The 23,996-nt window shown below is 38.5% G+C and overlaps 2 protein-coding genes and 2 long non-coding RNA genes across 4 annotated transcripts; 2 read left to right on the top strand and 2 right to left on the bottom strand.

The window, feature by feature from the left end:
• Positions 1 to 910: 910 nt before the first annotated feature.
• On the bottom strand, positions 911 to 5,046 carry ponzr2 (plac8 onzin related protein 2). Its single transcript, XM_085289844.1, has 4 exons — positions 4,972 to 5,046; positions 4,551 to 4,664; positions 3,365 to 3,522; positions 911 to 1,451 (listed from the first exon to the last, which is right to left on the bottom strand). Exons 2-4 carry the CDS (start codon positions 4,654 to 4,656, stop codon positions 1,329 to 1,331), a joined length of 387 nt encoding a protein of 128 aa, XP_085145970.1. The 5' UTR covers positions 4,657 to 4,664; positions 4,972 to 5,046; the 3' UTR covers positions 911 to 1,328.
• A 2,896-nt stretch (positions 5,047 to 7,942) lies between these two features.
• LOC146566244 (uncharacterized) lies at positions 7,943 to 9,659 on the top strand. Its single transcript, XR_014894029.1, has 3 exons — positions 7,943 to 8,001; positions 8,988 to 9,144; positions 9,405 to 9,659. It is a non-coding gene; the product is annotated as an uncharacterized LOC146566244 (long non-coding RNA).
• LOC146566243 (cornifelin homolog B-like) lies at positions 9,046 to 15,218 on the bottom strand. The gene is made up of 4 exons (XM_085287997.1): positions 15,165 to 15,218; positions 11,222 to 11,335; positions 10,980 to 11,137; positions 9,046 to 10,467 (listed from the first exon to the last, which is right to left on the bottom strand). Exons 2-4 carry the CDS (start codon positions 11,325 to 11,327, stop codon positions 10,345 to 10,347), a joined length of 387 nt encoding a protein of 128 aa, XP_085144123.1. The 5' UTR covers positions 11,328 to 11,335; positions 15,165 to 15,218; the 3' UTR covers positions 9,046 to 10,344.
• Positions 15,219 to 20,545: 5,327 nt separating this feature from the next.
• LOC146566242 (uncharacterized) lies at positions 20,546 to 23,947 on the top strand. Its single transcript, XR_014894028.1, has 3 exons — positions 20,546 to 20,697; positions 21,848 to 21,978; positions 23,325 to 23,947. It is a non-coding gene; the product is annotated as an uncharacterized LOC146566242 (long non-coding RNA).
• Positions 23,948 to 23,996: the final 49 nt, after the last annotated feature.

Below are 23,996 nucleotides of genomic sequence, written 5' to 3'. Positions count from 1 at the left end.
GGCAGAGAAAGCCTACATTTAACATTTAAAACAAAATGCTAACTTGTTAATGGTGTTAACTATGACAATGCAGAAACCCATTATCAGGCTTCAGAAGGGAAAAATTACACTGAGACTTTGGGAAGACAAAATTCCGAGATAATTCCAACCATCCATTTTAATCCGCTTATCCAACTCAAAGTCGTGGGTATGAGATCATTTATAAATAAAATTTTTGATCAAGTAAATTAAAATTATATCATATCTGTAACATACAGGAGTGAAAAAAAATCACTAAAAACTTGTATTTGTGTTATTTTTCTGTTACCTGAAGAAATCTTGAGGCAAGGATCATTTTCAAGGAAAGTAACAGTTTAGTTTAAACTTGTAATATTGCATCTTTTCCTGTAGACAAGCAAAATTATTCTATTCTAAACTTTATCTTTATTCTACATTGACTTACTGACAGTGATGAAATTGCTTGCAGCTTCATTTCTGACTTCCACAACTTTGCAGAGGTAAAACAAAGATTTATCAACTACACTGAAATATCTTACATTGTGTGGTGTTTTTATGACGTGTTTCTCCTCCTGAACACACAGGTGGCACAGCTTGTAAGGTGAAACATGAGTGGCGATGCTGTAGTCAGTCTGATCCTGTGTGACCCACTTTGACCTCAGCCTTAACGAGCTGTTGGACTCATTGTAAAGAGTTTGACTCCCTCTAGTGGCCGTGTCACTTTTTTACAAGTGTTTAAAGGAGCCCGCGTCACCTTCCTGTGCAGTGTGTCTTTAGCCTGAGGTGGAGTCTTACCCAGGCGCAGAGGACATTCACAGAATTAACTGCTTTCTGAACATACTGTGGTTATTTTTTATTGGTGATAAACGCAAATAAATAAATAAATAAATAAAACCTCCATGCTCTCTTTTTATTTCTGTGCTATTTGTTTATTTAATTGCAAGCAGGATAAAAAAAATACATTCTTCAGTTTTTTATACAAATTTTTGAATCCCAGTGCTTATTGTGAACGTAGATTGTGACTTGTTAAATGCAACCATTAGTGTTGTGTATGTAAGCAAACTCACAAGAAAAAAAAAGATTAAAATTCAAGACAAAGGTCATTATATATTTTTAACATTTATTAAGAGATTTCTATAATGTTTTAGTCAGCAAGCCATGATCCCGTCTCCCTTTAATAAAGTCATATTTACAGACACGTTTCTGTCAGTGACGTGAACACTACTCTTCCTCAAAGAAGTCATCGGTGTAAAATGTTACTGACATTCCACGCAGATGGTGTTGTATTAAGTAACCAGCAGCCCAGGTGGTGATGATGAAGAGCGAAGAGGTTATGTGTTTTTGGCACCAACCATAACAACTGAAACATTCCTACTCTTCATTTCTCTGGACATCTGACACCAGCTGCAGGCGCAACAGAAAGTCGAAAGCACACAATCCCGACACATGGTGCCCTGCAGATAAAATACAGACACGTTTGGTAATAAACAGTCAATCTGATCAGTTTTTACATTAATATGGAAATGATTTTTCCTGTGAAAAGAGATGAATCAGGTTTTTTGATGTGCGGTTACAGTTTGGTTGTGTTTTAGCAGTTTGGACTGAAAAGTCTTGCATTTTTAACCTTTTGCTTTTCACTCTGTTGAATTGGTTTTGGAGTTATTGTTCCTTAAGGTGAGTTTTCTACAGTTCCTGATTATTATGCTGCAATACACTGTTTACCTTTACCAGACTGACCAACAAAAGTCATCAAAACTCAAAAAGTTTCATTGAATTGGCCAGCAATTGTACAATATTCCACTTTCTGATCTAAAAAAAAAAAGAAAAACAGTGCCGATGTAACGGGTGTATTAAAAAATAATTTATATTTCACCAAAGATCCATCCTGCAGTGTTATCTCGCTTTGTCAGTATTGGTTATGTATATGTGTTTATTTATATATGTTTATTTTCTGTATTTATATTTTGGGAGCTTTTATTTTGTTTGTGTGACCCTTGACTTCCCACGAAGTCACTTCCTGTAGCTGCGCGCTATTTTCCTCAGTCGCCTAGAGGCCCCGCTGAGGAGAGGTGAGCGTACGCTAGTGTTCTCAGTTACAGAGCAAATAAACACAGTTAAAGTAACTAAAAGTAATTCAAACACTGCTCGTTCCCTTTGTGCATTTTGTCTCATAGTTCTGTTAGATGTTTTAGTGTGAATTATTGTTTCTCTGTCGAGTACAGCACTTTATTGTAACATGCTAGTTAGCATGTCTCAGATGAGAGCATAGGAGCATGCACGTGGCTTCTCATGTGGTCCGCTATCCTTCTCTCTCCCTTGAAGGTGTTCATGCAGAAGTCCAGTAAAGTGAAGTTGCTGTACTGTTTTGTTTTTATTTTAAACAGGTATGTGAGCTCCCTCTTTTATTTTTGTGTCATGTGAACTGGTTATATCTTCTGTTTGTTTGTGATTCATGTTCACTGTTTCAACTTACTGTAAATATGTAAAATTGCCACTGGTAAATGAAGTCTCCCTAAAGTATAATTTTGTTGATGAGGTAATTGTCACTATATGTTCACGATGCAGTGCATTTTTGTTTGTTATATATGAATATAAATACATTTTAGCAGTATTATTTGGTAATTGGATTTGTTGTAATGTTGCACCTCAGTCGCCTAGAGGCCCCGCTGAGGAGAGGTGTTCATGCAGAAGTCCAGTAAAGTGAAGTTGCTGTACTGTTTTGTTTTTATTTTAAACAGTTCTGGGAGAATAAATCCACCCAGCTGGCAAAGTGAGAGCTGACTCCTCTGGTCATTCGCACAACACAACGCAGAGAACTAACGGCAATAAGAGTTTAAGGCCAGACCGGCTACACCCATCTTTAGGGTTGAGCACCATCCAATCTACTTTGTAACTCTGCACATTTCAACATCCAGCTGTTTAATGGGATCATGAGCTCTTCCGAGACTATGTCATGCTTTTTATTTTCTAGTCATTCTGCTCAGGATCATCTTTCCTTCTAATGTTCTTGCTATCTGTCAGATGGATTTGTTTTGTTTTTGTAGCTTTACCTATTAACATCCACCAGGTCAGCACTGACCTTTTCAAGATCATACCCAAACCGAAATCTGATACTAGAAGGACAAATGCAGGTTTCAGACTTGATTTGAAAGCAAATATATTCTAGTTTCTAAAACTCTGCTTATTTGGCTCAGTTCTAGCTATAAGACCATTACCATTGACTTAATGACTATTAATAGGTCACCTGCTGTTACCTGCTTAAAGAAAAAAAATCTCTCAAATGAAAGCTCAGGGTCTGATGTATTTAATTATATTGGTCCAAACATCTCGGGAACTAACTGTATAAAGCTGAAAACATTGGCCTTACCCTGATGCGATAGCGGTGTCGCATGTTGACCCTCATGGACATGGTGATTCCCGGGATAAAACCACTGAAAATCTCCAGCAGGGGGAGGCAGAGAGGCTCACCATAATCTCTCGAAGTTATGCAGGCAAAGCAGGGCAAGCACCAGAAAGCACAACAGCCTGAAAGAGGCAAAGATACAGAGAAAAGCAAATGATATGGACTGCGAAACCAGGAAAACACTCAACTACACACACTCACGTAAAACCCTGAAATGCTTAATAAAGAAAACAGGACAATAAGCCGCGCTATTTATGTAGAATGTGTTAGAAAGACGTCTGATTTAAATCTATTTAAGGAAGTAGCATTATTATTGATTTAAACTGAAAATAAAATGTCTTATAATTGTCCTATCATCATTTCGGTTTGGCCATTTAAGTAATAACTCAGAAGAAATAAGATCTAACATCATTATGATGCTGAAATTATACAAGGACACAGTGAGTTAATGTAGAAAAGAAAAAAAGGCGAGCATGTGCTCTTAAAAGACGCTAATCGTTATTAGAATAGAAATTCCCTTTTGTAGAGAATGAAATGAAAATGAATGCCAAACAAATCAGATCTTTGAAAATAGTGTAAACGGGGTTATTATGTCTTTGGAAAAAATAAGTGTGAGTGCTATAGTTGTGCATGTGGGTATGTACAAGTTATGAGTTAAATCTGAAAATAACACCTAAGTATGACGGAAGTACAATTATCTTTTGTCCTTTTTTTGTCTGATTAAAACAACCAATCACATGACGCACACCACGTGTTTGAAAATACAAATGAAAATATGAGGATGTTAATAAATCCTTTTTTTCTTTCTTGGACCAATGCCTTTCTCACCACATTAAAAAAAAACATACTACGGCCTTAATTCTTATGTAGGTGTGGCTTCCTGGATTTCATCAGGAGGTTCAGGTCCAGAAAACAAAAAACACTCTTTGATTCATTTTTATGTTATTTATAGATAATGAAATACGAAAACAGCATTTTTGTTTGTTTGTTGTTTGTTTTGATTTTGTTTCCTACTGTTTTAAAAATTTGATTATTAGGAATAAATATTTTCCCTTCGAGTGAGCAAAATAAGTTCCTTTGTCACATGTGTGACGATCACTGCAGAGCAAAAGTCCTCTATAAACTTTGAAGATAATTAAGAGACTCTTACACCCTGGCACATCTTGACAGCAGTCACAGATCCCACTTGACCACTCATCAGACTCTTGGGTATACATCATAGGCTGAGGTTGCCGAACAACCATTTTAGAAGTCATGATGGCGCCTAAAAGAAAGAGCAAGGTGAAAAATTCCAACTGCAAGTCCTCTTACAATCAGGTGTGTATTTCAGGAAAGCTGGTAAATGTTCACTATACTCCCAGCCTTTCTCAATAACCATTAAAGAGCTCCTCTGCTTTTAAATTGTTACTTGTCAACATGTTGGTTATTAATAGGCCTATAATATCATTACTTTCTTAAATTAAAACAGTAAACTGCTGCTCGTTATATTTATAATTTTACTGTGGTTAATATATAAAGTCTGAGCTCATGTGGATGGGAACGAAACTAAACGAATAAATAAAATGTCTTACCTTTTGTGTTTGACGATTAGAAAGCTCTGAGGTGGATGTTCGGTCACAGCTGATCTCTGAAAGCTCCGAAAAGCTCTCATGTCTTAAATCCTTTTAGAAAACATGAGATCACCTGACAGAAGAATCCGGACGCACCGGTTCACTCCGCAACTTTGTGTTAATATTGAAGTGAAGGTGCGGCAACTGGAAAGGTCATTGTCTAATGCGGAAAAAAATGATCCCACACTGCTTTCACTTCACCGGGGAAATATATGTGGTATTGCTGCATACTGAGGACTCCCATTACTGACGGAACGGAAGCTTTCTCTATTCATATGCATGTATTTCATATTCATATACATGTCTCAAGTGTGTGTGTTTTTTCTTTAAAGTGAGCGTGTTGGGGTTTTTTGTTTGTTTGTTTTGTTGTTGTTGTTGTTGTTGTTGTTTGCTTTCTCCAGTGACCTCGTGCCCTCTGAACTAAAAAGCTGTGGGCAGAAAAACGACAGGTCAAGTTGCCCTAACCCAAAGTTCGCGCCAGGCAATTCACTGTAATTAACACCGAAAAAACAACAACAGTAACAATAGAGGTTTTATGTTCCTTTATGTGATTGTTATGATTTCCATTAGGAGTGGTCATGCATTTGGAATGTGCTATTGTGAGATGAAGTGAGGAACTGGCGTGCGTGGATGAGTCAACGTTGCGGGCGTGACGCCAAAGCGTTGGCTCTGTCCTCACCGAAACCTTTGGAATCAGAGCTCCACATCTTTCTGATTTTCAGTAACACTGACATTCTGATGAAACAGCGATGAGCATCGCTGTGAAGGAGGCGGGAAGAGGATCTTAATATAAGATGCAAAGATACGCCTTATATGGGTTATGACAGGCGCCAAGGGCGTAACATCTGACTGGGCGGCTGGACTGGGTGAGCCGGAACATTGGACTTATCTGGGAAGTCAAAAACTAAAACAATTTTTTCTGTTAGGATTTCAACTGTAATTTGGCACCTTACAATAATAATGTGCTTTTTCTTTTTGTCTGCTTTTTTGTAGAAAAGTAGTTATGAAAAGTCATCGATAACAATAATGATTACATTTTAGCATTACAAATATAATTGTCCATACTGGTAAATTAACCTTCAATGAAATATGAGAAATATTTTGGTAATGATCAATACTGTTAATGTAGGCCAGCTGTGACATAAACCTTATATTTGGTGGTGGTCAAATAAACTTGTTCTGTATTTTCTCAGTCATTTTACACTCAAATGATTAAAAGAGTGGATTAAAAATTTATGAAAAGGTTTGATGTCAGAGGAAATACACTGCTCAAAAAAATTCAAGAGACACTTCTAAACTTCTGGGATATTGATTTGGTCGGCTAAGTAGCAGAGGGGGTCATTAATCAGTTCCAGCTGCTCTGGTGCTGATGAAGTTAATAGCAGGTGCACTAGAGGATACAACCCCCAAAACAGGAATGGTTTTTCATCTTTACTGATTGTTTTTTCACTAATTTTGCATTTGGCTAGGGTCAGTGTCACTACTTGTAACATGAGATGATACTTAGATACGACAGAGGTTGCACAGGGAATCCAACTCCTCCAGGATGGCACATAAATACATGCCATTGCCAGAAGGTTTGCTGTGCCTCCCAGCACAGACAAATACAGTAGGAGAGCTAGACTGGGCCGTAGAAGGCCCTTAACCCATCAGCAGGACTGGTATCTGCTCCTTTGTCCAAGTAGGAACAGGAACATTACCAGAGTTACTAAATGACCACTGGTGTAAATGTCTCTGACCAAACAGTAAAACGCAGACTTTGTGAGGGTGGCTTGAGGGCCGAACATCTTCTACTTGGCCCTGTGCTCACTGCCTAGCACCATGGAGCCCAGTTGGCATTTGCCATAGAATACCAGAATTGGCAGATCCACCACTGGTGTTGATCAAAAGCTGGAATCATGTTATTAATATAGTTGATTATTACTATTCACTATCATCTTAGCATGAACTGTGTGCATGTATGTGTGAGAGAGAAAGAGAGACTTAGCTATGTACTCTTGTTTACTTTGGTGGTAGGTGAAAAAAAGACAGCGAAACATCTGCCCCTGGGCCTGTCACAGAGTTGTTAAACCTGTGCAGGCAGACATCTTGTGTTTTCCAGGAAGTTGACTGAAATCTGGCATTTCGGGTTTTAACCCCATTTCCACACAAAGATTGGTAAAGAATTAAAACACGACAGACTGGTTTTCTCATCCATCTGTTTCAAACCAAGTAGCGATGTCTCTCAAAATGCAGCAAATACTCAGGCTTCGATCTGAAGTGTGTCTGAGTAATATTTACTTTAATAAGTAACTACAACCTCCGAGGTACTCACGTGGCACACGATAGAACGGTAACTTTAATCAAACATGTTTGCGTCAAGATCTGATGGTAAGCTGTGTTTTTTCTTCCTTATGCCAGATAGATCAGCTGTTTTCAGATTGCGACATCACACCTTGGCACAATTTGTATTAAGGGAGGATGAGTCCCTATCAGTTTTGTCCAGAGAACAGCTGCAAAAATGTTTTAAAAAAAAACATATCGATTCGGTTAGGAACATAAAACTTGTGCTATTTGGTAAGTAGATTGGTGGGATACCTGCATTGAAGCCGTTTGTTATGACCTAATATTTGTGCTGCTCTTGCTGGAATGATTGTTACTGGAATGAACTGACTGCATCTTTCTTTGTAGATCAGTGCATTGTTAGTAGGTTATCTACAGAACTCTCCACTCACATAAGTGCGTTTTTGTGATGACTGGATGTCTGTGTACAGTACCAGATAAAGGTCACTCTTTCGAGGAAGCCAGTGTTCACATTTTGGAATGAGAAGACAGGTGGTTTGAAAGAGTAGTGAAAGAAGCCGTCTACGTGCACTGTGAACGGCAGTCAGACTGGGTGGCTTACGACACCAACTGTCTGCTACCTACAATGCAATCTTGATGTCTCTTCCCAGGTGCCTCAACCCCCACTCACATCTTGCCTCAGGGGACCTCAATAGGTCAAATGATAGGGTGAGTCAAAGTTTCACAGTGGTTTCACATGAAACCTCTGATGATAATCTTGGTTCATTTGATTAGGCATATTATTAATAATGGGTCAACAATCCTCTAGTAGGGGGACACCCCCCTAGCACTAGGTTTAAAATACCTGGGACTATTTGCTTTTAGAACTGAAGAACCTTCTTAGATGAGATGTGAAACATATTCTGAAGAAGTCTAGTTGCTTTGTGCCCAAGCTCCTTAGACAGTGTTGACTGGATTTGTGGCTTTACCAAAACTCCAGTTCCTTCCATAAAAATATGACCACACTGCATTTCATTTTAAACCTGAAAATGAAATTTTATGAAATCTGGATGGCATGAAGTAAAACAAACTCACTTTAAAGTGAATTTCAAGTCCATACATTAAACTGAACATCTAACAATCCTGACGTATGAGTACGGTTTCTGTTAAGTGGAAATGGGGTTCCACTGGGTCTTAGTTAGCATAAGATAGCATTTTCTGATATTCTCCCCTTCTAACTTACAATACAAACAGCTGTTGCATGTATCCTGAAATCATCAATAAGACTTTTAGGGTCAGAAATACTAGACATGATGCCGCACTCCAAATAACCTACTTTTCCAATTCAGCGTCGCGGGGGTGCTGGTGCCTATCTCAGCTGCCATGGAGTGAGAACCAGGGTACACCCTGGACAGGCCATCAGTCTGTCTACCACAGAGAGACAGACAACCATTCACATATAAAACAGCACAAGGAATGAAAATGAATAAAAGATAATAACCAGAAGACGAAATAAATCATGCCAAAGAATCACTCGCAAGTATATTTATAGCTCAAAAATGACAATAGGTGACTTTAATGCTCTGCTGGACCCCATAATGGATAGTCCTGGCACTGAAAATTGAAAACACTACATGCAAGATTACAGTATGTACTTTGCTCTTTGCTATAGATGGAGGCGATCAAGAAAACTCATCATCTTTTAACTTCCCCAGATATATCAGAGACACAAATCCTCTCAAGAACAATCAGCAACCATGCACCTGCCTCAAGCTAAATTAAAGGGAAAAAATCTCCAATGAAAGTCAACCACCAGATGGCGCTGTATCACATCTCTGTTAAAGGGCCAAGACTTTGATATTCGTTCAAAGAGTGAGTGAAATCCTTAATAGAAACACACACACACACACACTTTACATTTTAAACACTTTATCAATTTTCAGAATTGACTCCCGATGTGTGACATTGACAGCTCATAGTCTCTTAAGAACTTACAGTTAAAATTGATTATAGTATCAGAAACTGCGCTACATAACATAAGAGACTACAATACTCTCTGCATCTTATATACATCAATGCATGTCCTCATATACTGAATGAACAGTTTTTTTTCCCTTTGTTTTTTCTTACAGGTGCATCAGTTTGTGATACATTGTGCTTTTCCATCTGTGCTTTATCCTTTTGTTATAATTCTGATTGAAACCTGCCAGAAGGGACAGGATTTAAAAAAAAAAAAAACATCGCACTGTGGAAGAACCTTCTGTCAGGATCATACATCACTGATAAAATGTCAGCTTCCTTCAAACAGAAAACAGCTGAATTTACCAAAAATATCAATATCAGTAAACTAGCACATGCTAGTTTGAAGGACTGGCACCCAACTAATTTCTGCCATTACTACTTTTGCTACTACTACTATCAAAATTAATTATTAAAAAAAGAAGAAAACAATAAAAGAAGTGGCATCCAGTGTTGTGTTCTGAGGTGTTACACTTTTAAAGCACTTATTAAAGGTAACCAAACCCTTTTTCTTTTATGTATTTTTGAAATTCACTTTCATACACTTGTATGTTTACCATCTGTTAACAGCGTGCTGTATGAACACAGAAAAATAAGAGTCATGTGCCTTTCACTTAATTTTATTGACAAAAAATGAAAGAACAGTGTTTGGATTTTTATGTCATTTAAGTTTATCTGTTTAAAATTTTCATTATGCCAGATAAAAATAAAATACAAACCTGACTAAAGTATGTGAGATTACACAAAAACACACTTTTAACACCCCCTTTAAACTCAAGTTAAAGTATTCTTTGGTTAATAAGTGGTCATTATAAACCCCTCGGTGAAGAATTTTTGTTCTCAAAGGGAAAAATGTAAAATAAAATTTAAAAGGCACTATTTTAGATAGTTAATGATAGTTTAATTACATTAAAAACAGTTTCCTTTTACTTCATTTCAGTTTCCTAACTTCAATAAGCTTGGATGGCTACAGTTGGATTTCTGTTTAAAGTGTATTGTGCTGCTAAGACTCCATGAGGATGGTGGCCCCAGACATGATGAAGAAGGAAGAGGTTACACGTTTTTAGTAGCAACCATAACGACTGGGGGTGCTCGTTTCTTCATCTCTCTGGACATCTGACACCAGACACAGGAGATACAGAATGTCGAAAGCACACAGTCATTACACATGGTGCCCTAAAAACAAAACACAGTGACGTTTGGTCAGCAAGTGGCTAACCAGGCCAGTTTTTTATGTTAATATGTAAAAGCTGAAAGACCCCAATGGCTTAGGTAAGAAATAGTCTTAAGCACAGTTTTATAGATAAAGAGCAGATTGCATAATGTTGACAGAATACATGTTGATCTATAAAAATTATTCAGACACAGAATGATTTAAGAAAATACAGTTTCTTCCTTTAAAAATCCGAAATATGGTGATATACAATCTTTCTTTTGTTATAATTTGGTCATGTTATAAAGGTTGTTTTACAAGGCTGCGCGTTTTAAGGTTGTCAGTAGCCTACTGACAACCTTAAAACGCGCAGTAGGCAAACACGCAGTAGGCAAAGAAATAGTTAACACAAATAAAAGCAACTTTTAAAAAGTTGAAACAAACTCCTCTCAAAAGTATTAGTGCAACAGAGTGGCTGAAGGCTAAGTGAGTGAAATATAGATACATTAAAAAGAAAATCAAATTTTGGCCTTACGGTGATGCCATAGCGGTGTCGCATGGAGACCCTCATGGACATGGTGGCCGGCGGGATCATGCCGCTCACCCAGTCGGCCAGAGGGAGACAGAGATTTTCCCCGTAGTCTCTCGAAGTTTTACAGGCGAAGCAGGGTAAGCAAAAGTAAGCAAAAAGGCCTTAAAAAGGAGAAATGATAAGCACAGTGCATTGGCAGTGAATTAGTACTTGCTGTGGTATAGATATAAATCAGAGACACTTACACTCTGGCACATTTTCACAGAAGTCAAATAACCCAGATGACCATTCATCCGACCCTTGAACATATATCACAGGCTGAGGCTGCGTGACGACCATCGTATCAGTCATGATGGAGTCTAAAGGAGGAACCAGGTTGAAAGTTCATAAGATCACAAGGTTAAGCACTACAAAAGGCTGTTGTGGAAGAGAGCAGCCACAACCCTTTATTAACCACACCTAACCAGTGCATTCAAAACTTGACAATATAATCAGATATTTCACTTATACAGATAATCACAATGGCAAATTTAAAAACAGAAATTTTGTTTGCTCAAATGAAATATTCATAGCGCGGCGAATGGTGTGGATAATTTTGCCGAAAAATATGGCAGACGGCTGAAGCGGAACGGCCGAAAAATAAACTTTCAAAAGTAAGTACTGAATATTATGTCACTTATTTATGTGCAAATGTTTAATAATGAAGAACATTAAAACATTACTGTTGGCCACATATCGGTAAAGTTATGTGACATTAGTGACGTTTGTACTAACTTGGTTTTAAAGCCTTTAAAAATATACACCGTTCAGTAGTTGACATTAATCCTACAGAGAATGTGATGATTTCATGGATAATTAAAGTCAGCTATGTTATATTGCTGCCTCTGTTCGGTGGTGTCGAGCCAAACGGACTTTAACGTGTGTTTGAACGAGCTGACGGTTCACTCGTTAAGCTGAAAGAAAGATGCTTTAATCACAGGAGTCACATGTGTCCACTGTACCATCTGGGAACTCTTCTTGTTTCGTAATAACACAAACACTAAATCCTCCTTCTCTTGTGCTGTTTTGTAGCAGTGTGTACACCTGAGACTGTCACCTGTCTGTCCTGCACTCTCTCTCTTTGTCTTTCTCTCTGACTGTGTAATAAAAGTATAAACGTGTATTTATAAGTTACGCTTGTGTTTGAATCCTGCAGCTTATCATACATTTGATTACCATGTGTGACAACTGCAAGTGTCCAGAGTGAGGACAGACTGAGGGACCCACTGCTGCACATCATCTGTGAGGCTTTGCACCAATGTTCCCTTTAATTTTTCATGTGTCTGAGCAAACACACCCTTGGATCACTGTGAGCGACATTAGATGTGTGCACTGTGGTCACGCCAGCATCGAATCCATCCAAGTTACATGTTTTATTAAAATAATCAAATTACAGCGTTTACATTTATGTTAGACTACTTTTAATTAACTGCTTTAGCCCATTTACAATGAAAAAAATAAAAAAATCTTGTTCATGACCTGTGCAGTATGTTAACACTATTGGAAGTAAAAATAACTTGAACTCCAATTTTGAAAACACAACTTTATTTTTTAAACAAATATAAAGCTCTGACTTGTATTATGAGTCTGTGGTCTGGGTCCTGTAACTCTCTCTCTCTCTGCAAAATACAGTAAATAATGACCAATGTTGGGCAATTAATTATATAGTTCTTCAAAAAAAAGTAACTGAGTTTTGCAAACAACAAAGTTTTTTGCAGCTGTTTACCTAAAAATGCAGCCAAGGCGTTTTTTTAAATAAACATTTCAAACTATTTACAGAACAATCAGCTGTTCTGCATCAAATCTGATGCCACACAAATTATTTGTGGCACTCCAAATAATCATTTCTGTCCACTATGAGATAAAGGAGAACAACAGCCTGATACCTGCAGGCCTGACAACAGGAGATGTATCACTCCTGTAACACCTGTAACATTCAGCAGTCGCCTCATTGTTCTGACACACACAACAAAACTATTGACTACACTACACACTAACTACACAAGATTTGCGCTAAACGTGGCAAATCTCTCACATCTCAAAACACCTCCGTCACTCCTAAAACCTCCCCCTTCCTAAACAGCTAAATGCCATGTTGCCATATCATTTTTTGATTGGTCGACATAGTACATTTTTCGACCAATGGGAAAGGGTGAGGGGTGTTTTGGTTTTGCTCACAGGCTTTCCAGCGTTTTCTTCCAGCAGTAAATATAAACAACGATAGTATTCAGGAAGAAAACCAAACATTGCAGATATTTTTATCGTAACTCTGGTTTTATGTGGCCGATCAACACAATTTAAAAACTGGTAGAAAGTCCACACTTTTTCCGTCAGTTGTTCCGTCTGTCCTGCTCACATCTCCAATGGTTGTACACTTTGTCATTAACGTGGCTTCACTCCACATCAGCCAGGCTGCTTTGTTCGCTAAAACACTGGTGTCGGCACATTGTCATAGCCTGTCAACAACGTTGATTAGCTGCGTATATACGAATGTGAATCGCATCAGTGGCTGGACTATGGGATAAGGTGGCATCGTTCTAATCCCATACTGGAGCAGCCAGTCAATAACTGACTAACACTGGAAAACAGAATTGTTAACATATTTACTTTAATTTCAATTCAGGTTAGATTTTTTTTGTGCGCAACGCAGATTTTTTCTGTGCAGAGACCGTGCCAGCAGTGCGACACAGCCTGAGTGTTTCAGAAACTGCTGATCTGCTGGATTGCAAAAAACGAGAGAAAATATCTAGTGAGCAGCAGTTATCTGGGTGAAAATGCCTTGTTGATATCAGAGTTCAGAGGAGAAAGGCCAGACTGCTTTGAGTTGATTTAAAAAGCAACAGTAAGTCAAATAACCACTTATTACAACTAAAACTATGTAAGAGGATCTCTGAATACACAAAATGTCGAACCTATAAGCAGATGGACTACAACAGCAAGGAGACCACACTAGTTGCCACCCGTATCAGCAAAGAGGCGGCATACCGAAACAGGACGATAGAAGATTGGAAAAATGTTGCCTGGTCTGATGAGTCCTAATTTTTGCTGAGGCATTCAGATGGTATGATCAGAATCTGGCATAAAGAAAGTGAAAGAAAACCATTGTACTAATGGTTCAGGCTGCTGGTGCTGTGATGGTCTGGGGGATATTTTCTTGGCACCTTTTGCATCCCTTAGTACCAACTGGGCATCATTTAACCCTTTCATGCATAGTGGTCACTGCAGTGGACAGCTATTCAAAGGCTGTTTTCTTGTATTTGTGTCAGTGTTGATGGTATACATAAATGGCACATACCCTGCCATCCACTGGTCAGTCAGTGTTGTCAAAGTGTACTTAAGTACGTGTTTAAAAAAGTGAACCTCAAAAATTGTTTTTTAATGCCTAAAGATGAATAAGAATACTTGAGAAAAAATTCCTAATTGCAGTTGTAATAGTTCATGTATGAAAGGGTTAACCACTACAGCCTAGCTGAGTGCTGACCATGTCCATCCCTTTATGACCACAGTGCGCCCGTCCTCTGATGGCTATTTCTAGCAAGATAACGCACCATGTCACGAATTTCTAATCATCTCAAACTCGTTTCTAGAACTTCTCAATGAGTTCCCTCCACCCAAATGCTATCCACAGCAACCAGATCTCAATGCAACATAGCATCTTTAGGATCTGGTAGAACAGAAGAGTCCTATCATGAATGTGCAGCTGACAAATCTGCAGCAGCTCGGTGATGCTATCATGTCAATATGAACCAAAATATCTGAGAAATGTTGCCAACACCTTGTTGAATCGATGCCATAAAGACTGTAGGCAGTTGTAAAAATAAAGGTGGGTCAAATCCAGTACTAGGCAGATGTACTTAATGAAGTGGCCAGTGAATAACTGTACACATATTTAATATGGCTGCAAAGGAATAAAAGTTTCAGTGCTCAGTTATCTAACTGCACACTGCTACAGCTATGACAGCACACATCACTGCACTGGAAACTTTTACACAATTCAGAAACCACATGCCAACCCAAAACTCTAACAGACTGATGACACACAATACTTTTTCAAATTAAAATCATACACTTTTCATGTCATTAATTGCATCATTAATGCATGAAAATGACCTTATGAGGATATAAGCAAAATAAAATAAAATGCCTTACCTTTTGTGTTTGAAGATAAGAAAGCTCTGAGTTCAATGTTGTGCAGGCACAGGTGATGTTTGCTTTCCGCAGCTCTTTTAAGCCCTTTTACACAAGCGATCACCTGACAGGACAATCTGGACACACCGGTTCACCATTTAAAAAATTTTTTTGATATAGTTGTATTTTCCACTGGAACGCGCAGTGGATTAAAAGAAAACCACGGAAAAGAATATGTAACACTGCTTTAGTTCTTTAATTTTACTGAAAAGAAAAGTATAAACATTAGTGGACTTTATAATAATAATAATAACAGGATGACATATTTCTCATTTTCCTGCAAGAATATTTACGCTGTTTGTAGGTAGAGACCAATTCCTACAAGAACATTTTAAAAACTGATACAGATGTAATGTAGGTTATTTTTTAAACAATTCAACTTTCTTGTTCCAACAGAAGGTAGACTTAGTTAAAGGAACAATTGGTGAAAATGACCACAAACCAAAACAGTATTTTCATTAGACCTGGAAGAAAATTGAAACCTTGGATTAACCTGTGATTAAGGTTTCGTTGCATTTTGATTATAAAGAAAAGTTTGTCTTTCAACAGCTGGATTAGCTGGATTGCAAAAGTCTAATTTAATTAAAAGTTTCTAGAAGAAGTTTCCTTCACTTTGTTTCCTGTGTATGTCAGGGCACAAGACCATGAATGTTCATCTTCAATAACTAGACAAACAAACATGACACAAAAAGTTGGCTTTGGCATCAAAAGGTCACCTCTTTGTTCCTTCCAAGGAACATAAGTACATAAACCTCTCCCAGACTCTATTCAGTATAACAATCACCATTAACTTTCCATTTAATGATACACATCATCATCTTTAAACAACAAACCACATTAAAGGAGCACTAAAGAATGTACCGTGAATGTTAGGGAATGGTGTCCAGACCAAAACACTGTTGCGAAAATTTTTAAATAAAATTTTAGCAAGACAGACACTAAAGAAATGATTGGTGCTTTATGACTTTGCTCTTTGCCAACATACAAATGCCTGCCTGTAAATGCAGATCAACCTAAATAGCTTGAGAAATCCAAAACAACAAACAAAGGAATGGAAAAGGTTTTGACAATCATCTGTCCTTCTACCCTTCCTGCATAGCCCTGCATTCCTGTTGCACTTGAATACCACTGTCGCTGTTTTCTCAAACACAATGACAGGTTTAGTCAGAGTTTTGTACATCACTGTCTACATAGATGTCTGCATAGATGTTGTTTGCTTAAGGTCGACAATCAGCATCAGTACTTCCGTCTTTCTTCAGTATAACTATCAGCTAGTTAACTTTTTGATAAGGCATTACATTATTACTATTACATTTTACATTATTGAGTGAGAATTTGAAAAGTTGAAAAGTTATGCTTTTAAACTTCTACTCGAATTTCTAAATATTTTTTTAACCTATTTAGAGTTTGCTGAATTTTGTTCTGCATCATCTAAACCAGGGATGGGCAACTCCAGGCCTCGAGGGCCGGTGTCCTGCAGGTTTTAGATCTCACCCTGGGTCAACACACCGAAATCAAACGATTAGTTCATTACCAGGCCTCTGGAGACCTTCAAGACCATTTAAATCAGCTGTGTTGGATCAAGGACACATCTAAAACCTGCAGGACACTGGCCCTCGAGACCTGGAGTTGCCCACCCCTGATCTAAACTATTTATTATCAGAAAAAATGTATTACAAACACAACAAGAGGTGTCAAATTTTACATTTGCATTTATTAAATAGCTGGTGTACATCTGGTGTTCTTGTGGGTGCTTCCTGCAGAAAGTAACGTATGCGTGACTTTGTCACAATAAACATGTCCAACAAAAAGAAGGAATGCTTGATAGGAATTTAGAGCCGGTTCATAGCCGCCTGGTCCATCAAAAACAAACGTCATCAGATGCCCCAGTTTCATTTTGGTCACATATTTGTATGACAGTAGCTACTAATCATGTTAACGTCAACGAACGTTAGATTTTACACACCTGCAACACACAAAAGCCCTTTTCTCCTTTCTCTTTCTCCACAGACTGAGAGATCCTGAAATAGATGTGTTGATGGTGGTCTACTTTCTTTTTTCCCCCACACGCAGAAAATGAATGTGACATAAATCTCTGTACAATTGAATAAAATTGTACAAAGTCAAAGATAATACCAAGGTAGATGTAGATGAACAATAGACACAGTAAGGTCTGCAGAGCAACTACTTTGCTGTTCAATGACTGTTTTGCAGCATTGTCATTACCTTTCGCCTAGACTGATGGCCGCTCTGAGCCAGTGCAAACCCAGCAAACTGACCCTGATGGACTTCAATCATGGGTCTCTTCCATCCCACTCTGAACTTTGATTCTGCGAATATAATGAGTGGGGTACAAGGTTTCAGAGTGTGCAAATGCAGATTTCAGATGCCAGCAATCACTTCACTAAGTAGTTCGGAGCAGTTTCAACACCCTCTTTGTTCTCGACTTGTTCAACACCTGGAAACAGGCCAAGTGCATGCAGCAGAGGGAAAAGAATAAAAAGCTATGGGCTGTATGTTTAATGCCCAACATAAACAAGATGTTTCTTCTTTGTTTTAGTAGCCTTTTCTGAACTGTACAGACTTGTCAGCCTTGCTGCTTTCAAGTTTCTGAATTCCACCTTCACACTAGCACATGAGAGTTACCCAGCTGATCATGTGTACTTACAGTCACAACATACTAAATGATGAGACTGAAACAATACAACTTCAAATTTGTGGTAAACCTACAAACACTGTCTAAAATGGGGTTCACAACGTAAGGGAATAGTGAGAGTAAGATTGCTAAAGCAAAGAAGCGTTCAAATCCAAATCTGCCAAAGCAGCTATTGTGTGACAAGAAATAAATACAGCCTCTGTAGCAACCAGACATTAAAGATAATCAGAATTGTCTTTATTTGGACAAGTTTGTGCACACAAACAAAAAATCTAATTTCAGTTCCGGTTCAAAAAAAGAAAGGTTTTATTAAGAAAAGACAAATTGCAGAAAGTCTTAAGAAACTATATGTGCAAAACTAAGAAGTGCACTGTACATATGACCTGAATGATAGAGCAGTGGGTTATTTCACAGTGTTCATCAGAGAGACACCCTGAGGGAGGAAACCATCTCTGTGATGGCTGGTTTTAGTAAACAGTGCTCTGTAGCGCCTGCCTGAGGGCAGCAGGGTTAAATAGTTTATGTCTGGGATGTAAGGGCTCTGCAGAGATGTCTGTTTCCTAACCCTGAAAAGTACAGGTTCTGGATGGATGGAAGACCAGTGCCGGTGATTCTCTCTGTAGATCAGATTGTCCTTTGCAGAAATGCATTTCTTGTGCACCCTTGTAAAACATCCACAGGTTTTACTTGTTAGGCCATAACTGATTTGGTGGGACTTGGAAGACAGGCTGATCCTTTAAACTATGTGGTACGACTCAGAAACAATAGACTAGTCTAAGCAGCCAATCCATGATAGAGCTACAAGCTACATGATGGCTGCAAAGCAAATGAAACATCAAAACGTCCATCTTCTTCCACCAGACTTTACATGGACATGTACTTAACAATATTTAACGATTTTGTTTTCATCATCAGATTTGATAATGCAGTCGGTGTAGTTTTGGCAAAGCTTTCACTTTGAAGGTTTGGTTGTAGCTAATCAGATTCCTCAAGTCCTTAAAGTCTGGTGGTTTTCCTGCTGTCCTGGTGACAGCCTGCCCAGATTACCATTTTGTCAATTCTTGATGTCAGTCAACTGTCACGAGTCCTTTATTCTGCAGTCTATCTTGTCCTTGATCTGCAGTTCTAATCTAATCTGAACCTGCAGCAGGTGTTGCCAGTTTGCTGAGCTCATCAAAGCAGCAGAGCAGAACAAGGACCACTATCAGCTGCAGTCCAACATGATGGATTCAAGTCACAAAACATATAGTATTATTTAGTTTTTTCAAAACAAACGCAAAAAAAAAAAAAAAATGTCTGAGATCAAATCCGACTCTCTGAGAAACACTGCTGTCTGGGATGTTAGCAAAACTGGCACAACTCACTCAAAATCAAGATAAGAGACAAGAGGCAATCGAAAAGCATGTCTCATGCGGGCACAGATGCTCTGGGCCAAGCCAGACTGGCGCAAGAACGGGTTTTACAAAATGCCGTTGCTCAACAGAAACCAACATCATGATTTCCAGCGGTCCTGCTACCGTGTTCACTCTGGCATGTTGTTATGTTGCATTAGTGCAAACAGAGAAGAAGACAGAAGTCCTGCACACTGAGATTAAAGTTCAGCCACCGTCACATAATGCTGACTTTTCTTTTTCTTTTTAATCAGCAATGCCAAACAGTCTTTCCAAGGTTGCTGAGTTAAGCAGAAGTCAAATCCTCAAGCATCTTTGGTTATAATTTTCAAACAGGCAATCTGTTGTGAAAGAAATGTAACATGCCTCTAAAGATGCTCTCTGTGAACGGTTCTTTATGGCTTTCACTGGCAACCAGTGTAAACAGCCTCTGCTCAACGAGGAGAAATAAAAACTTCTATGTTTAAAAACCGCAAAGCATATAAGATGTTCCCAGTTACTAAAGCCGTCTGCACTTCCAGTGGTACAGAGTAAAAGAATATCTGCACTTTTCTCAACTCCATCTTAGGTTTTTAGATTCTTTCTGCCAATCACATGTTGTGCTACTCTGAAAACCTTATTTCCAGTCACAGCAGGCAGCTCTTTTCAAACTGTGTCCTCCTTCCCAGCAGACAGAAAGTTTTAGCAAACAGCTTGTGAATTATGGATTTTGAATTCTGACGCTAATGCTATATTGAATGTAAATAAGGTGAGAAATATTAATTTTACATAATCTGAACTAAGTTATGGTGCTGAGTGGACTAATCTGACTGGTGAAAATAAGAAAGCACTCCAAGTATTTAATGTGCTTACACATCCTATTAAGTGGTTATATGCTTATGACATCTGTTTTTTGGGACATAGCCTAAAGAGCATTTGTTTTTGTTTTTACGAGTTGCCAACAGACCTACTTTCACTTTTACTATTTGCAACACTGAGCTGCAGTGTGACAGGGCTACGTGGTTTTGTGCATTGCTGTGCTAAAAATACAGATACATGCAGGTTTAGCACCTGAGCAAGGACACGACGTAACCTTGAGTCCTGGTTTTCAGATCATTTTCTGCAACTTTCAGGTTTTAATGTAGAATGCAAACTGTGTGTTTATTAGTTTTTGTTTTTTCAGGGCTGTTCTTTTGCACAGTCAATATGTATGTAAACACCTCATGCACTGTTACTTTTTAACGAAACTGTTTATAGTGCCACATTTCCTCTTATTTAAATTCTGTTAGTGGTAGTTGAGCTGCAGAGAGGAGGAGAGAACGAGTGGGAGTCAGCGAGAGAGAGAGAGAGAGAGAGAGAGAGAGAGGTGAAAAAGCGTTCAGATCGAGATTACGCAGAAGTGGATCAGTCAGTCCTGAGAAGACGAAGAAGAGCACAGAGAAAAATGAGGATCTTCGACTGAAATCTGGTATAACTTGAACCCACACCCACGTCATAGTTTGCATTAGTGTGCTTCTATGATAACTACATAACTGTCGATAATCTAAATATTTAAAGATGAATTATCACCTTTAAAGCAGCATGCTTTTGTACAGGTCTGGCTAGAGCTGATCATCATCATGCATTTCTTGTAGTCTGAGTTTCATTAATGTGGTTAAAAAAACAATGCTCAGAGTTAAAGTTGAATTTGACTTTTGCATTATTAATATTAATTTCCCAGATTTTCTATTGAAATTTTATATTTTTCTCATGATTAATAATAACCTTGCTGTATGATTTTCACACTGTGTTTACGTCAAAAGTGAGGCTGAAAAAAATGGCACAGTCTGGACTGAAACAGTCTACTTAACAGCATGTTTTTATTTTACGTTTCTTTACGGCTGGAAAAATCAAGTGTCTTTACATAAATGTACCTAAATATATTTGTTGTCTACGGTGAGTCAAATACTGAAAACCTCTGAAGTAATTTATTACTTTTGGCTGCATAATTCAGTCTTACTGAAAAATTCCAATGTCTTATCCAATGTTTGATATCAACTCAACTTTGATTGAGTTGCATACATGTATTGAATAATAAACAAATATACCGAGGCTTACAGGATTGCAAACACAGACCAATGTTGCAGGTTAGTTGGTCTGAAGGGAACATTTGAGTCCAAAACTTTTAAAGTGTTTTTTCTTTGCGACCACTGTGAATGAATTTTAAGGATTATATTGACTAAAAAGCGTAAAGCAGAAGAAAAATAACCCCTGAATTAACTGCAAAGTAAAAACTGCAAAGTACAGAGAACCTCTGCTTTCAGTGACAGTGCAGATCCTGCCAGTGTCCATAGGTCGCTTAGCAGAGAGTCCGGAGGTGACACTGTCAGTGTGGAGTTAGCTATTATTGCCAATATTGACAGAACTGTGGTGATGCTCCCAAAGTGACAGCATGTGCTTGTTGATCATTATACCATATATCATTTAATATTATATTTGATTATGACATTAAATATCTACTGAAGGTACAGGAATTTGTATCAGTCGTGCTTAAAAAGTGGTTCTTTGCTGGCATCAAGCCTTAAATCTTGTTTTCAGTTAATCTTTAAGTTCTATTATTTTGTTTTTTTTCTTCCAAGACTTTTTCCACCAGAGGTCCTGGGGGTCCATCTTTTAGCTTGCACACCCTGTACCCTCCTCCGCCTGGGCGGTGTGGCTGCTGTCAGCATCTCCAGGGCAGATCCATCCAGCTTCAGTAGCCTCCAGTAAGGTGAGCTTCACAACTTCAAGTAAAGTTCCCCACATTCTAGGAAAGGCTGCTTCAATGTGCCATTGTTATTGTCATGGTCTCACTTGCAGCTGCTCTTACAGACGTCTGCCTCCACCTCTTGGAGAATTAATGAAAACAAACTGCTTCAGCAGCAGCTGCATTAAAGCTATAAGATGCACCCTAGATAAGAGCCAGACAAGTTCAGATAAAAACATGTTTAACTGGGTCGAGTTGGCAGACAGAGATGCTCTGAGCCCTGCTAGTTTGGTACAAGAACCGTTTTTTAAAATGTGCTTGCTCAGCAGACACTAACATGAAATCGTGTTCACAGCAGATAAACCTGCTGAACTCCAAAAGTAAAGACCAGGGACCAAATATCAGTGCAATCAGTGCAAACAGCAAGGAAGGAAGAAGCCCTGGACACAATCCAGGTTACAGACCAGCCACTGTCAATGTAACACTGGCTTTTCTTTATCAGCAATACAAAACTGTATTGTCCAAGGTGACCGAGTTCAGCAGCAAACCAGAGCTTTTACCCCACATAATATCTGCTCAACAGGGGGAAAGGGAACCATATGGCTTTTAAGTTCGAGCACCACAATGCATTTGACATGTTTCTAACTACAAATGTTCTTTTTGATTGAAGAGAAATTTCAGCTAAGATTCATCTGAATGCTGCACAAGTAGAAAAGTTGTGCTACCACCAGCACCCTTTTTTTTTTTACCTCCAGATTAATACCTACATCCCTTTTGTGATGTTAAAGTGAGACGGAGTAAAAAGTATCTGCAGTTTCCTTCAGCACCAACAAAGATTCTTTCAGCCAATCACTTTGAAAATATTTGTCTAATCACAGCTTTAGTTTAGTTTTTATTAGTTTAGTTTTCCAAGTTCACAAAATTGCTTCAGTTTGTTTTTAATGTTTTTCAAGTCCAGTTTTTATTTTTATTTAAGTTTACTGAAATGTTTTTTCACATCTAGTTTTAGTTTACTTTTAGTTAATTACAAAAACCTTACTGGACACTTAATGACAGTGTTATAAAATAGCTTGTGAATTGTGGAGTGTCAGATTTCTGACACTATTGCTAATATTTGGACATGTCTATATTGGACGTAAATAGAGGTGATAAATATGACTTTTGTTGTTTAATGTGGTTTTTTTTTTGTCTTTTTCAGTCTCCCATGTGTTCACTCCATAATTTATCATGCAGTGTGAACATAATTCAAAGAAAGTTACGAATAAACTGAAAGAATGCTGAGGTCACTCTTGGCTGAGAGTCAGTGTTTATGTCTTTGTGGAAGACGCTACTCATAATGTTTTGGTGCATCTATACCTTCTGTATTACAGCAACAGAGGTGGCGACTTGTAACAACAGAAGGATGGTAGGCAGCAGTAAGCCAGCACCTTCTGACCGGGACACTAAGTCGGCCATGCCCGGGCCGCCGCTGTCATACTGCTCCGAGATGCTGCACAGCCAGGCTGACTCCTTCCTCATGGCAGCCCGACTCGTCCGCAGAGGATGGCCCAATGAAGGGACCAAAACAAACAGGCAGCTTTCACAATCTGATGGTTCAGCACGTCAACCCATTTTCACCAGTTCAGAGGGGCATAAGACTCTAGTCAGGGTTAGGATTTGCCGTAAGGACCCCATGAGAAGTTGGACTCTTGATATGAGCAGTGGGGAGACATCCCTGGATGGAAAGACAGGCTTTGAAAAAGATGATAAAGCCAAAGAGACATCGGAAGGTGCAGCCTCACCAAACAGACCAGAAGAAAGACAGACAGGTGTAGTCTATGTTTGGAAGTCTAGTTGTCGCATCACATGCAGACAGACCAGAAGATTCAAGGCCCCGGTGCTACCAGCCATTGCTGAAGTCGAAGTTTAAAAGAAGACCTGTAATTGAATCTACAGGTGTATGAAGTACAGGGTTAATGGTGATTGTAAACTTGAATTAAAAAGTGCTAAAGTACCTGTGAGTTTGTTTTCGCTTCATATAAGTAATTTCATTTGCCATCAGT

The sequence above is a fragment of the Mchenga conophoros genome, linkage group LG10, assembly GCF_057382185.1.
Source record: "Mchenga conophoros isolate Kocher_MC1m ecotype Shallow Benthic linkage group LG10, M_conophoros_male_GT1.1, whole genome shotgun sequence".
In the NCBI taxonomy this organism is placed as follows: Eukaryota; Metazoa; Chordata; class Actinopteri; order Cichliformes; family Cichlidae; genus Mchenga; species Mchenga conophoros.
The sequence above is the reverse complement of the archived record's forward strand: the minus strand, read 5'-3'. Positions and strand labels throughout refer to the sequence as shown.